Source organism: Amborella trichopoda, chromosome 1 (assembly GCF_054954075.1).
Source record: "Amborella trichopoda isolate Santa Cruz 75 chromosome 1, AtrichopodaSantaCruz75HAP2 v2.0, whole genome shotgun sequence".
Lineage (NCBI taxonomy): Eukaryota > Viridiplantae > Streptophyta > Magnoliopsida > Amborellales > Amborellaceae > Amborella > Amborella trichopoda.
The window spans coordinates 57,069,206-57,083,989 of NC_142336.1; the positions used below are offsets into that span (position 1 = coordinate 57,069,206).

Below are 14,784 nucleotides of genomic sequence, written 5' to 3' on the forward strand. Positions count from 1 at the left end.
TTCTCATAACACACACTCTCTCATGGGGCTCCACGTTGGCCAATTTTTTGACTACTCCCCTCTCTGAAACGCATGGGATTTCTTCTCTCTCTATGATCCCTCTCTCTGAGACACAGGAAGGTCCTCTCTCTCTCTCTCTCTCTCTCTCAAACAAGGGGGTCCTTTTCTCTCTACGACTCTCTCTCTCTCATGTTGGAGGCAACCCGCACATAAATTCGGGGGCATCAGCTTAATGGCTAGACTCTCTAGAGGAAACTTTTATTAATATTTCTTATGATTATTGATATTTAGATTTTTATATTTCGTTTTAAATTCATATATATTCTTTATTCTTTATTTTTTATAACATATCCTTGGTCTAGAACTCCAAATATTGAAGGGAAAAGTTTATATAAAATCGACGTTCTAAATAATCAAATTTGAGCCTACCTCAAAACTTTCACTCAAATATCTTCAAATTAATCATCTCGACATCAAGATGCATAAACATGAAGAAAAAATGGATTTCAAGTTTTGGAAATAGTGTATTTTGTAAAACGTTTTTGGACCGTCAATTTTTAAGATTTTCAAGTTTTCATAGATGTGTCGATCTATATTATTTTCGAAACTTTAGACTTTATAAATAATATAAAAATATATTTTAAAGATATTACAAAAATTTCCTATATTAAAACCACATTTCTCGACACTATTTGAAAGTAGGCTCTAATTTGATTGTTTAGAGCCTAGGCTCTATACAAACGGCAATATTGAATCAAGGTCATTTTTTCCCAGAGATACAGTTCACAATTTCAATTTTCTAACCATTGTTTTCAGGAATCAACGTATTCCAAACTTGAAATTCTGAACCACTCGTTTGAAAAAAAAAAAAGCAGGCTGGTCGAAAATTAAATTTCCAAACTGGCTCTTTATGAAAATGTTGAAGTCTGCTCTGTTGGGAAGAGTCGTGCTGAAAAAAATTAGTAGTTAAAATACGAAAACAATGCAGTTCACGTCTTATATGATCAGTCTTCATCTTTTTCCTTCTTTCTTTTTTTTTTCCTTTTTGGGTAGTTCAGTAGTAGGAACCCAATTTGAGACGTATTGCGAGCATCTACTGCAAACTACTCAAACCCAAGCCCAATTCCTGCAATCTCGTGCTTTTAGTGGAGCCTGGTCATGAAATTGTCGATGTTACCCATGTAGGAGTAACTGTTCTGCAACTTCAATGCCTATAGTCCATCTTATACAACTGAAACTGAACTTGTATGGAATTTGACTCGTTCATTGTCTGTCAAGCACAATCTTTGGATCCGTGAAAATCCCCACCTCATAACTTAACTTACAAAAAAATCAAGAGTTCACAAATTAAGGGCTGCACTCATGTGACCCAAAGTTTTCACGTTTGAACATCACAACATGGGCTAAACCAGGGTAAAAAGAAAAATCAAAATAATTAGATTTAGCGAGAGATAGAGAACACAGACACCACAAAGCATCGTATGCTTGAAAGGATTATTTTTCGCATAAAAAATTGCTGCCCTGAAGCATGCTCAACTCCTTCAAGCTCTCAAATTTGCTTCATATTTTGTGGGTCAAGCATTGACCCCAGCCATCTCTTTTGCTGGGAAAGTTAAGAGGGCGAGTTTTTCTGGCTGGAAATACAAACACAAAATAAAATGACAAATTAAATAGACTTCCTTGTGCAATTTAATCAGAAATTTGGCTTGTTATATATTAAAACAAGAAAAACCATGATGAAACAACTAACCTTCAAAAAATAAAAATAAAGGAAAAAGAATTTCATGCCCAAATGAGTTTTGACCCTTGATAAATGAAAACAAACAAACACTGCATGAAAGTGATTTATACTCAAAGGCTTGGCGTGAAAGTATGAAAGCATTATTGCACCAAGATGGTTTATTTAAATTTTCCCAATTTCAAAGGTAAGTATCACCTAAAGTAAACATGCATTACGCATGTACTGGAAATACAATTGCCAAGGTCAACAATTAATCATACATAATGAATGCATCAGTGGTTCTTACCGCAGCCAATTCCGTTTCATGCTTTGGAATGAATGCCGTATCGATTTTTCCGTCCTTGAAATCCTGAAATTTATTTGTAGCTAGCATGAGAGAGAGAGAGAGAGAGAGAGAGGAGTGCACAGACAGGATTCAGCATTTCATACCTCAATCTCAAGGATGAGTTTATGGTAATCAATGGTTGTTGGAATTCCTAAGAAGGAAGAAAAAAAGTTATCAGATGGCATTTAATCCTTTATAGGAAACAAATATTCGTATCTGTATGTAGTCTTTCGACATTTACTTCCTGTTATGCACAAACTTCCAAGATTCGATAAGAGTCACCCAATTTGAATTAACAACTGATTTTATTATTGGTACACTTCTTTTTTTTTTTAATTAATCACTGATTTTTTAAACAATATAGCATGGGAGAACACAGAAATGTCTTAGATAATAAGAGATTGTGTTCTTACCTGTTATAACAGTCTCCTCGAGAGCCCTCTTCATACGTGCAATTGCTTTCTCTCGGGTTGGGGCCCAAACAATGAGCTGAAAAATTACGTTGAAAAGTACAAAATTTGAAAGAGTTAGAACCCACGATTCCATAGAACACCCCCAAAACTCAAACCTCAACTGAGTCAACTCGTCTTGAAATATTTAGCTTTTTTGAGACAACTAACTGGGGAAATGTTAAAATGTCCCATTAGACTCGCCCTTCAGAATACCTAAGTTTGAGCAAAACATAGGAAAGTCTTCGTGAGCCAAAGTCAAGGCAGTTCACTCTACACACCAAGTTGTTGTCCCAGCAAGAAACAATTACAAACATTTCAACAAGGCAAAGTATTACTATAATCAACAAGACTGGAAAATAATAGTTCTCTGGATCAGATACTGAAGTGATGAACGATGGAGAGTGGCACCCACGAGAACTAGAGAGGAACCCTATCTTTCAACACAATGATATATGAGCAGAAAAAGATAAAAAATAACTCTCCGCATTATAATGACTAGGAAAATGAAAATGAAAAACATTAGCTTACCTTGCCAAGAAGTGAATCGTAGCTAGGAGGAACCACATAATCTGGATAAATATGACTGTCCATTCTAACGAATGGCCCTCCAGATGGCACGTATGATGTTATCCTTCCTGTTAGGGCATACAATCGACAAAATGAAGTCACAAGCTGGGTCTTGAAGTATTGATAATCGATTAAACTGTAAAGAAAGTCATGCAATTATATCCATATACTTCATAAATATACAGAATCCATATGAATTTGAAAACATACTTATAGCCATTCACATTAAAAAAAACATACTTATAGCCATATGGAAAGGGTTTTCCAAAATAAAAAAGAAAAAAAAAAAGAATTGGGGGACTAGAGAGGATTCAGAGAGAGTGAGCGACAACCAGTTAACAAAATTTCATTCTCAACTAGGAAAACTCGTTAAGTCATCTCGACTCGGTTATATAAAAATAAAAACATGGGCAAGCACAAGTTTATGCTTGTGTATGTGTGCAGATATAGATATGTGTATGTATATATGTATGCATGTATATATGTTTGCATATTTTGTTTTGCAATATTTGTGTGGATGAGGTTCCATCCTTGTCTGACTGAGAGTGCCTTGATACTGTTGTTTTTTGTGCCTTTTTGTTGTTAACATTTAAATATAAATTTATTGTTATTTCTCAAAAAAAAAAGATTTATTGTTAACATTTAAAAATAGATGCGATGGTCTAAGAAGGGTGAGGACCTTAAACTTTTCCCCTAACCCATCCCAAGCCCGGGTTAAGGAACTGGATTAGGTAAGCAGCCAATGCAAAACTTTGTCAAACTTTCCATGAATCCTGATGGTGGATCAGGATTCGTGTAGCCCACCCCAAATAGTTGGGAAAAAGCTTTGATGATGACGATGACGACAACTCCACAATTAGCTAGAAAATCACAGAAAAGAAAAAAAAAAAAAAACAAGTACCAGGCCCAGGTCGGAATCCTTTGAATGCATCCTCCGCATTGATTCGGCACTCGATAGAATGTCCTCTAAGTACAATATCTTCCTGTACATGAGAACCAGGAAAAACACGATTTGCTCATTCCTAATGGTTTAAATTTTTATGACAAAAACTTTCTTAGGACATTTTTTGAAGTTTTTAATACAATGCAGTAAACTTGGGAAAGACAAGGAGATCTTAAATACCTGTTTATATTGAAGCTTCTCTCCAAGTGCTACACGAATTTGCTCCTCGATCAAATCCGTAGAAGAGATCATTTCCGTGACAGGATGTTCCACCTGTGTGACAATTCTATCTTCATAAAACATAGCTTTCAAGTATAAAGCATAAAAAGTTCCAAATCTCCAAAGTTGAAGACCAATCAATAGAATCTTTGATTATATAACACATGTTTATCTCCCATTTAAATTTAACCTATAAAAATTTATAGCTGAAATATAGCAAATTTTACCTGTATCCTCGTGTTCATCTCCATAAAGTAGAAAGAACCCCTTTCATCCAAGAGGAACTCAACCGTTCCAACTCCTATATAACCTATAGATGCAGCAGCAGCCACAGCAGCATCACCCATGGCTTTTCTAAGTTCTGGGGTCAATGCTGAGGAGGGGGCTTCCTCTAAAAGTTTTTGATTCCTTCGCTGTTAAAGAAAGCGAAGAGAGGAGGCAATAAATAAAGGAAAATGGTCTATTGGCAATTAAATGGGTCAATATATAATATACATATGAGCTCAGTAGCTGACACACAAATGTGATAAACTTTTTCTGTCCAAAGACAAGTTGAAAACCATAATATGCAAAATAGTATACAATATTTACTTTTACAGATCCAATCGCATAAACAAACCAATGTACAGAATACAGTGCATGTCTCTAAATATCTGTCAAAGGTACCTGAATGCTGCAATCTCGTTCACCAAAATGGACAACATTTCCATGCTTATCTGCCAGAACCTATCAACACCATAACCTCAGAACTTTTCCAGAAACACGAAACAATATGTACAAACAGTTGTTCAATTTATGAAGAAAAAACTGACAAGAGGAAAGCATATCTATCACATAATCCAATAGGCTAAGGTTTTCCAAAGTTCATTCGTTTACAGTATGCATTCCCTAGAAGAGATACTCCATAACATGTCACCTTAAAGCATAATTAACCGATATGACAAGATAGGATGTGGGCCAGATGCACGATCTAGCATAGCAAAACAACAATATTGGAAATATACCTGAAACTCAATGTGACGGGGATTTTTAATGTATTTTTCCAAATAAACACCATCGTTTCCAAATGCGGCAGCAGCCTCACTCTTGGCTTGCTGCACAAATCAAGAAATTAGCTTAGCTTTCGTTTCATAAGAAGAACGTAGATTAATTGAAGGTTAAAACAAAACCCCCTCCCTCAACTTCTCATGATAACTATCAACTATCATAGGAAGTCATCAAGCAAATAAGCATGACGCCAATATAATGCAAAATAATTTGCTAGATAGCACTTCTCACAGAAGAATAATTATCAAACATCATAAAAAGTTGTAGAAGAAAACAAGATTGATGCTCATTTAATATTTGACATAAAACAGAACCCACCACCAATCAGAAAACAAAATTTATAGGTAGCAAAAGCATAACATAATGGACCGCGAACAACCTACACTCCAATGAGTAATCACCGTTCATTGAAATGATGAAGATTGATCAGATTGATCGATGAGAGTAGGACACACCATAGTATGACATGACCATGGCAGGTCCCACACTAACAGTGATGACCCATTACTTTCCCTTCTAAACATTTTCCTAGAATTTTCCAGCCATTCAGTTTATGCATGAGAATATAACCAAAGACTGAAAATGAGCAATGAAGCAGTGACTTACCTGTAACAACTTCACAAATTCATCTGGTTTATTAGCCAGACGCATTCCACGTCCTCCGCCACCAGCAGTCGCCTAGAACATAGTTACATGTTTGATTAAGGAAACACTTACTAAAAATACAACATTCAGAATGCACTCCAACCCTTTTTTCCCCCTATGCAAGCACTTACTATCTACTGCCAAACACTCTCAAAAGAGGAACCAATCTAGTGCTACAAGCACAGAGAGAAACAATAAACACGCTCACATAAACATGTTGTGTGTGTGTGTGTGTGTGTGTTGTGTGTTTTCCAAAACCAAGGCAAATAAAGAACCAACAATACATAAAAAGTTATTATACCTTTATCATAACAGGAAAACCAATCTGATGAGCAAGCTTGACAGCCTCCTCTGTTGTCTGCAGACAATCATGCCAATGAATTGATACAACGCTCTATATGCTAAGCATATCATAAAGCACATTGCAGAATGCATTCGATGGAAACCTGTAGCAATCCATCACTTCCTGGAACAGTTGGAACACCAGCTTTCTTCATTGTTTCCCTAGCAGTAGCTTTGTCACCCATAACACGGATGCTATCTGGCTGCAAAAGAAGGATGTAAAGACCATAGCTACAGTCCAGGTTGTGAGTGCCAACTGATTAGAGGAGCAATCATTCCCAAATAGTAGAATGCAAAATAAAAATATTTGCAAATAGCGTGTTCCAGAAGAACCCAATGGTTCCAAGCAACATCACAAAAGAAATTTGAAATAACTATCTACTGCTAAGAAGGCTATTCATATTATCATGATGAATCCAATGTACAGCACACACCATGGAAGCCATAGGGAATAGCTCAATCATGCTACATTTACAAAATATACAAAGCCTCAAATTTACTCGTAGAATTTGGATCATTTAAATCATATCCAACAATGAATAGAAACATGGCACCCACAGGCTCATTTTCTTTGATAAGTAAAAAAAACTGCATGCCTCGTAAAGAGGGCAAACAGAACCTAATATCCCCTAACTACCCAGAAGGCATCATGGATCTCAAGGATGACTGTCATCTCGATGGAAGCAGCTCTCAAAGGCCTAGAAAAAGCCCGGAGACCTGAGCTCCAATTTACCAAAATTGTTAATATCCTTGTCAGAGAAAATTGAAAATAGTACAGGCGAACGACAACAAAGGCATTTTGTCTCCTTTCTAATAGTTTGGAGCTTCTAAGCTAGCATAGACATGAGAGCTTTTTATTATCCAGCAAAAGTTGGCAAAAATTGGATCACTTTTGGCATTTGAGGAAAGATTCCAACGTTTCCAAATATCTTTATTTCATTAATAAGCCTAAAAACTACATTCTGGGAAAGAAAAGCATACAATAATTATTCATATACTCAAGTCTACATGAGATGCGAAACTTCATAAGAATATAACACTCACATTGGGTCCAATGAAATTGATTCCATGATCTCTACAGATATCAACAAAAGTTGCATTTTCAGCGAGGAAACCGTACCCAGGATGCAACATCGTGCAATCACGGCTAACAGCAGCAGATAGAACATTTGGGATGAACAGATACCTATCGTACAAAATTTATCAAAAACCATGCCACAGGACAGATAAATGTAGATATGTAATCAGCATCAAGAGAGAATATGTGCACAACTCTTAGCATAAAAAAATGCAAAATTTACAATGAAAAGCCAAGCTATCCTATAATTATATGTAAAGATTTCAAATTCGCTCACGATTGGCTGCTTGGTGCTTCTCCAATGCAAACTGCCTCATCTGCAAGCCTAACATGAAGTGCATCCTGGTCTATTGTCGAGTAAACAGCGACACATGAAATACCCATCTCGTGGGCAGTGCGTATAACGCGCACTGCAATTTCACCCCTATTTGCCACAAGAATTTTCTCATCTTGACATGTAGCGCTTAATGCTCCCCCACATTTCTTGAATTTGGTAGTAATGGTAGCTGTCGGTCTAACATATGTTACAAGGTTCCCACCAAGAAAGCTGCATCTTGAACTTCTGATTCCTCTTGCCCCATATTTGAACAAATCCTTGTTTCCACAAAATAAAAAGAAAACAACATAGATAAGAAAATTAAAAATTATGACATTTGATATCCAAATACCTCTAACAAAAAAGTCTGCCACAATCAAGGCAAGTGATACAACGTACCAAAAAAAAAAAAAGCAATAACAAAACTTCAAGTCAAAGCTTTTTAAACAACACAAAAAGGGATAAAATTCAATTTCATGGCAATTCAAAATAGAATTTCCAGTAGACCGAAGTTTTCTTTACCTCTTTTTATTTATTTATTATTTATAAGCAATTCTTTACTTCACTATTACTTGCAATGTACAGTTGATTGGAATGAGTGGGGGCAAGCAAATCAGGCGTGGAATTGATTCCAAAAAGTATTCCAACTTAATTCACATAAACACTGGTATCCAGGTTTTTCAGAATTTGACATTATCCACTTGGTTGTCATCAGATGATTATTAACAGTTGAAAAATATTTTTTGTGCACTTCCATGAAATGTAATGTTGTTTAACACGTAACTGGAATCTTATGAATGAAAAAATAAAGTATATGTTTTCTATTTTTCAGTAGTTCTCCACAGGAACAAAATTAGATATAAATGTTTCAAGTTATTCAACAGTTTTCTTAGCTTTTCGTTTTTTAACACTTTTCTGTAACTTTTCGCTTCTTGGGTACACTGAGGATTTGAACTAGAGACTGCAAGATCAATGCAAGATATACACCACAAGATAATGACCCCGGAACTACCCAAGTTTAAATTATAGAATTTATAAAAGGGCGAGAGAGATCAATTGATAAAAAATTCCATCCACACCGACAGATCCAGAAACATACTGCTATAATGTGACCAAACTCAAACCATTCAGCATACTTCAAACACTAAGAAATTCCACAGTTCACTGAATCACACAAAACAAAATTGCAACAAAAATGGAGAAATTAATGCATCAAGCAACAGTGGAGCTGACTTACTGATGGTGAGCAGAATGATCTACACTGGATCAAAGTATCCATGGGTAAATGCAAAACTTAACAAACCAAACCTGAGAAAAAACCATGACAATTTCCAACTATAAATCTCCATCTATCAAGTGAAAGCATTTCAATTCACAGAGCAAACACTAACCAGAACTAGTGCTTAAAAATGAGGAGAAAAAAAGGCCAAAGAAATAGAGAAATAACAGGAAAATGGAGAGAAAGCATGAAAAAATTACCTTCAAGGAGTGGAATTGTTTTTGAGTTAGGTTTTGCAGGTAAAGAATGGGAAGAAGGCATTAAAAATGAGGGAAGGGTCGATGGGTTCCAGGAGAGTTGCGGATTGAACACTCCGCCCGATTATATCGGAGTCACACGTTCACTGCCTGTACTATTTTTACATATAGTACCACCAACAAGTGCTTGAATGACTATGAACACCATATAATTCCTTTTATTTGCCTATTTGCCGGGAATGTTTATTTTTGACCAAAAAGTACATAAAAATTCGTTATATTTTACTTTATTACAGGTGTACCAAATATTTCTCGTGATTACATGTATATTCGTTTTTTACTTTTTATAACGTAAATTTTTTTTTAAATACCACTTTACCTTTTTTCGGATATTTAACATCCGAAATTATTTCGAAAGTTAAATGTTAATTTTTCTATTTTCGGATGTTGAATATCCGAAATTAAGAGATTTTCAGATGCTCAACATCCGAAAATACCCCAATAGTTTAACGTTAAGTATAACATTTTCGGATGTTGAACATCCGAATTTAAGAGATTTTTGGATGTTCAACATCCGAAAATACCCTGATAGTTAAATAAACCTTCGTCTTCTGTGTTTTCAGATGTTGAACATTTAAAAATCTATTAAATTCGGATGTTCAACATCTGAAAATGATATACTTAACGTTAAACTATCGGGGTATTTTTTGATGTTCAACATCCGAAAATTCTTTAATTTCAGATGTTCAGCATCTGAAAATAGAAATTTAACATTTAACTTTAGGCCTATTTTCGGATGATGAACATCCGAAAGTCCCACCAATTTGGATGTTCAACATTAGAAAAAAGATAAATTGGTCTTTTTTAAAAAATTACGTTATACAAGGTAAAAAATTGACATATATGTAATAACACAAACTATTTGATATATCGGTAATAATGCAAAGTATAATGGATTTTTATGTAATTTTTTTATATTTTTAAGTAAGCTTTCTTAATAATAATTAATCCTTTTTTTTTAGCAATTAACAACTATTTTGTTGACAATGCGCAATTGATTTGTTGCACGATATTAATTTGTTATAAACAATTACATAACAATAGGGTTAATTTGGATCACAATTAACTTCATTTGGATTAGACTATCACATCCAAAGATACGCTCTAGTTAGTATTACTCTATTAGTTGTTTAGTATGTATCTTGTGTTGTGCATTGTATTAATTAATGGACAAGCTTTTTATGATTGCCCTACACCATAAAACTTATCTATTTCCCCTTATCCAGGCGTTCATTCTGAATGGAGGGTTAAGATTGCCCCAATCACAATGTCACGTCTTTACACTATTTTATTTTTAATTATTTTTTTATAAACTATTTTGACACCAAAGTAAGTATGTCCAGTCCTCAATTAAACTCGCACTAGCAAAAAATATATGAAAAAAATCCAATAAAATAAAATGACCAAAATACTCCATTAAAGTTTCAAGGGGTATTTTGCTCATTATATTTTATCAAATTTTTATTTTAAATATTTTTTTATAGGTACGCCCCAATGAAAAGATGGCATGTACCAAATTTCATATTCATACAATTTGTATAAAAAAACTAAAAATAAAATACTTTGAGACATCGGATTTAAGATAAAATACTAAGTGGCTCTCTTGATCAAAATTTGACGGCTGGATGATAAGGGAAGCATAGATCTTTTATGTTGTAGGTGAAGTATATAAACATTTACTTTAATTAATTACTTAAAATCTCTAATGATTTATAACTATTTTTTGCTATTTTTGACTAAAAACATTTAATTTTCAGTAGTTTTTAGAATACAGTAAAAATAACTTCTTAGGAAGTTAAACTTGTATATAACTACCTATGTGTTTATCTCAAGCAATCTTGTGATGGACGTTGCCAACCAACAGATAATTCATTAATATTATTAATTTTATTCAGAAAACAATTATCAATGATAACCAATACATCCAAACAACCACTTAAGAGAGCTTACTAGTACAAAATTTGTCTTACAATTTGCTTGGTTAAACTTTATGCTATTGAGCAATGAAATCATAACAGATATGCGACCATTTACTTTTGCTTAGGAGAATGTCGTAAATTACCCTTGTCTATTAGATTTAAAATTAGGCAGTTGGTATTGTATTATTAATTGAGCTCAAAGTTTGAAAAAAAAATTTCAAACTTTGTGACATAACTTAGGTTTATTAGATTTATCGTCTAATGGGAGTCATTATGACCCCTTGCGCCAAAGGTGAATAATTTTGTAATGCTAGGTCCCTATTGCATATTTTTTATATTTATACTATACGATATTATTATGCCATACTTAAATGGTGGACACGTGTCACATAAATAAGAAGGGGCCTTATTGTTAGAGAGAATGTAGGATAGGTGATTTTAAAATAAAAAAATGTTAAAGTTCCATCTTTTAAAGGAGAAACAGAGAAAAGGAATACTGAACTCAAAAATAATTTCCATTTTTAGGGAGTTCAAGACTAGCCACATCAAGCTCCAATTTTTAAGATATATACAACCTCTATCTAGACTTCCCATTTTTAAGTAAGTTTAGGAAATTTTCCTTTTTGTAGGAACTCCTAAAAACAAAGGGTCCACATAGTAATTATCAGCATTTATGATATAAAAGTATTTATTATGTAGTATTATATATCATGTAAAAATATATAACATTTTTGTATTACGTTTGCACTATTTATGTTAATATTATGTAATATTATAACTTGACATAGTGTAATATGTATATCACAAAAATAGTATAATATGATATCTTAACACATATCACGATGAATGCAAATATTAGAATTACAAGGCACAAACGATATTAATTATTGTTTTTTACATTTGTGTATTACATTTTGTATCTAAAAAGCTTTATATTTTATTTCATTTAATAGCCCATGCTTTTCAAGTACGTGCAAAGCACGTGCTTCTAACTAGCGTTATTTGTGCAGCGTTTGCATGCTTTTTAATATAAAGAGATCATGATCACCTATAGTGTCTCACAAACTTTAATGAAGGGCGCCTTCGGCTTGATTTCACATTTGACATGCAAAGATAATTAATTATGGCATTTTCGAACCAAAAATAAATTATTCTATTATATGGCTTTTCATACATATCTCAAGTTCGATATCCAGGAAAAGATTATAGCCATGATGAGAATATGGATTCTGGCCTCTTCCCAAAGGCAATATAAAGTGTGACCACAGTAGATTGCGTTTAATGCCAATTTCATAGAAAATATATATTTATTTTGCTGAATACGAAATATTTTACCGGCCTTTTCAAGTGAAAAATTGGGGTGAATTCCAATTTCTATTTTCAATGTCAACGGCTATTGGAGACAATGTCAATAGCTAATACTCGAGTTTGTTTACCGAACCCTGGAATGGTTGATTACCTAACTCCATTAAGAAAGTGTGGATAAATGAAGGGGGTGATTTGCTGTGGTCACATGGGGTCGATCATGGCTTGCTCGGGTATATGTTGTTTTTATTTTCCTTTTTTTTACTTTTTTTTTTTTTTTTGGGCAAATATCACTTACAAGTAATTTTATTATAATAAATTCTTGCTTCAAATAAAATAAAACTAACAAATCTAAGATCTTAAAACATTGATGTTATTAAACCAATTTTTTTTAAACAAAAACAATCACCACAATTCTTATGTTTGATAATATAAATATAATATAATTAAATATGGCAATAAACAAAAAGATAGTGCCGGATATTACCTGAACCGTGCATATTACAGCCCATATTGAGTCACCACCATCCGAAGATACGAGATTAACGATCAACTTTTAGTATCAAATGAGAAAGCAAGTTTAGGTCAAAACCTTCCAATTGAACTTTTGACTTCCTCTTGATCACAAATCTCAAACTTAGGTATAACCCATAAAACTTAGTTTATGATCAATATATCATAACATAAGAGATATAATACCATCTAAGTGGGGCGTGCTCCTTAGATCTACTTTAGAGAGAGATATAGATGATCTAAGTGCGTGCCCCTTAGATCTACTTTAGAGAGAAATAGATGATATAAGTGGGGCGCGCCCCTTACCAAAATTCTAGAGAGATAAACCTTCTAGTTTGGGGATGCCCCTTAGGCTTACTAAAGAGAGAAAGAGAGAGATAATATTTAGAGAGATAAAGAAAGATTTTTTGTGTAGAGATTTATGGGCATGAGTCATCTATTTATAGTACAAAAATATGATTAATATTAAATAGGGTTTTCTATGGCTTGTCTCTTCTTGTGAGATTGGATATGCACTATTGATCTTGATGACTTATAGGGTGAGAGATTTTAGTCATTTATTTAACAGATGGGTCATCAATATCACATGGACAGTGCTACAACTTTTATCCCCTACTTCCTAGAAATCCATTCAAAGCTTCTTCAAGTCAAATGCTTTCTAAAACATCACCAAAATTTGGACGTCCATTCCTCTATTAAACTCGCACTAGCAAAAAATATAAAAAAATATATATTTTCAATAAAATAAAATAACCAAAATACCCTTGAATGTTTTAAGGGGTATTTTGGTCATTATATTTTATTGAAATTTTATTTTTAATATTTTTTAAAGGTGTGCCCCAACGAGAAAATGATACGTACCAAATTTCATATTCACACAATTTGTATAAAAAACATTAAAAATAATAAATTTTGAGATGTTGGATCTAAGATCAAACAATGAGTGACTCTCTTGATGAAAATTGGATGGTTGGATGGTAGGGGGAGGATAGAACTTTTTTGCTGTAGGGGAAGCATATAAACCTTTCCCTTTCTACAAATCCACTTACAGCTATAACTACTAACCTACAACAATAACTACTAATCAGCTAGCAGTTTCGTAACTTATTATACAAACTTACAAATAGAACCTGACTACATCACTTATTATGCAACAACATAAAAACTATTATGGTTTATAGAAATACACTTTAACAAATTTAACACTCACTCTTAAAGTGATTTTTTAGAAATGAGACCATGCATATATAATCATCTCCATCATTTACCAAAGTTGAAAATCCAGCCATTTGGCAGGCCAAAGATTATTATGAAGTACTAAGATTCTCAAACTTTACTAAGGATGGCTACCTAGCCCACCCTTGAATAGAAATAGCATAGGGAACGTACTCCCTCTTTAAATTACGAATATTCATTCGTGCTTCCGAAATGGGTTCCTCCGGATCAAGAAGCGAAATTTCCAAACAAAGATTATTGATCTTCGAGAATAATTGGGAAATAGAAATATCACCTCGAGTTGAGTTAGCCAACTCATTCTCCAACAATTGCAATCAAGCCACGCCTTTCTTATTGAATACCCCATCAAGAGCAATCCAAATATCACAAGCCGATTTGCAGTTCACAATATGATCAAATAGATTATGAGAAATAGATTTGTTCAAGATGGAATTAGCCTTTGCATTTGTTACCCTCCATTTTTTGATTGCGTCGATATTTTTTGATGTATGAGCATCTTTATCATTTCCACCGACAACTTCCCATAAGTCTTCACCGACAAGGTAAGACTCCATACATGACCTCCATATCATGTAGTTTGATTGGTTGCGCAACTCAATG

General features: G+C 33.8%; 1 protein-coding gene across 2 annotated transcripts; it reads right to left on the reverse strand.

The window, feature by feature from the left end:
- Positions 1–1,285: 1,285 nt before the first annotated feature.
- Positions 1,286–9,253, reverse strand: LOC18440765 (biotin carboxylase 1, chloroplastic). 2 transcript variants are annotated; one of them, XM_088847941.1, is made up of 17 exons: positions 9,155–9,253; positions 8,913–8,983; positions 7,637–7,953; positions 7,402–7,467; positions 6,386–6,484; positions 6,241–6,297; positions 5,901–5,972; positions 5,252–5,341; positions 4,914–4,973; positions 4,475–4,660; positions 4,209–4,301; positions 3,987–4,068; positions 3,047–3,153; positions 2,480–2,555; positions 2,171–2,217; positions 2,028–2,090; positions 1,286–1,634 (listed from the first exon to the last, which is right to left on the reverse strand). In XM_088847941.1, the coding sequence occupies exons 5-17, from the start codon at positions 6,464–6,466 to the stop codon at positions 1,575–1,577; spliced, it is 1,074 nt and encodes a 357-aa protein (XP_088704067.1). In that variant the 5' UTR covers positions 6,467–6,484; positions 7,402–7,467; positions 7,637–7,953; positions 8,913–8,983; positions 9,155–9,253; the 3' UTR covers positions 1,286–1,574. The 2 variants fall into 2 exon arrangements, with proteins under 2 accessions (XP_088704067.1, XP_006850966.1); XM_006850903.4 differs by having other exon boundaries at positions 7,326–7,467.
- Positions 9,254–14,784: the final 5,531 nt, after the last annotated feature.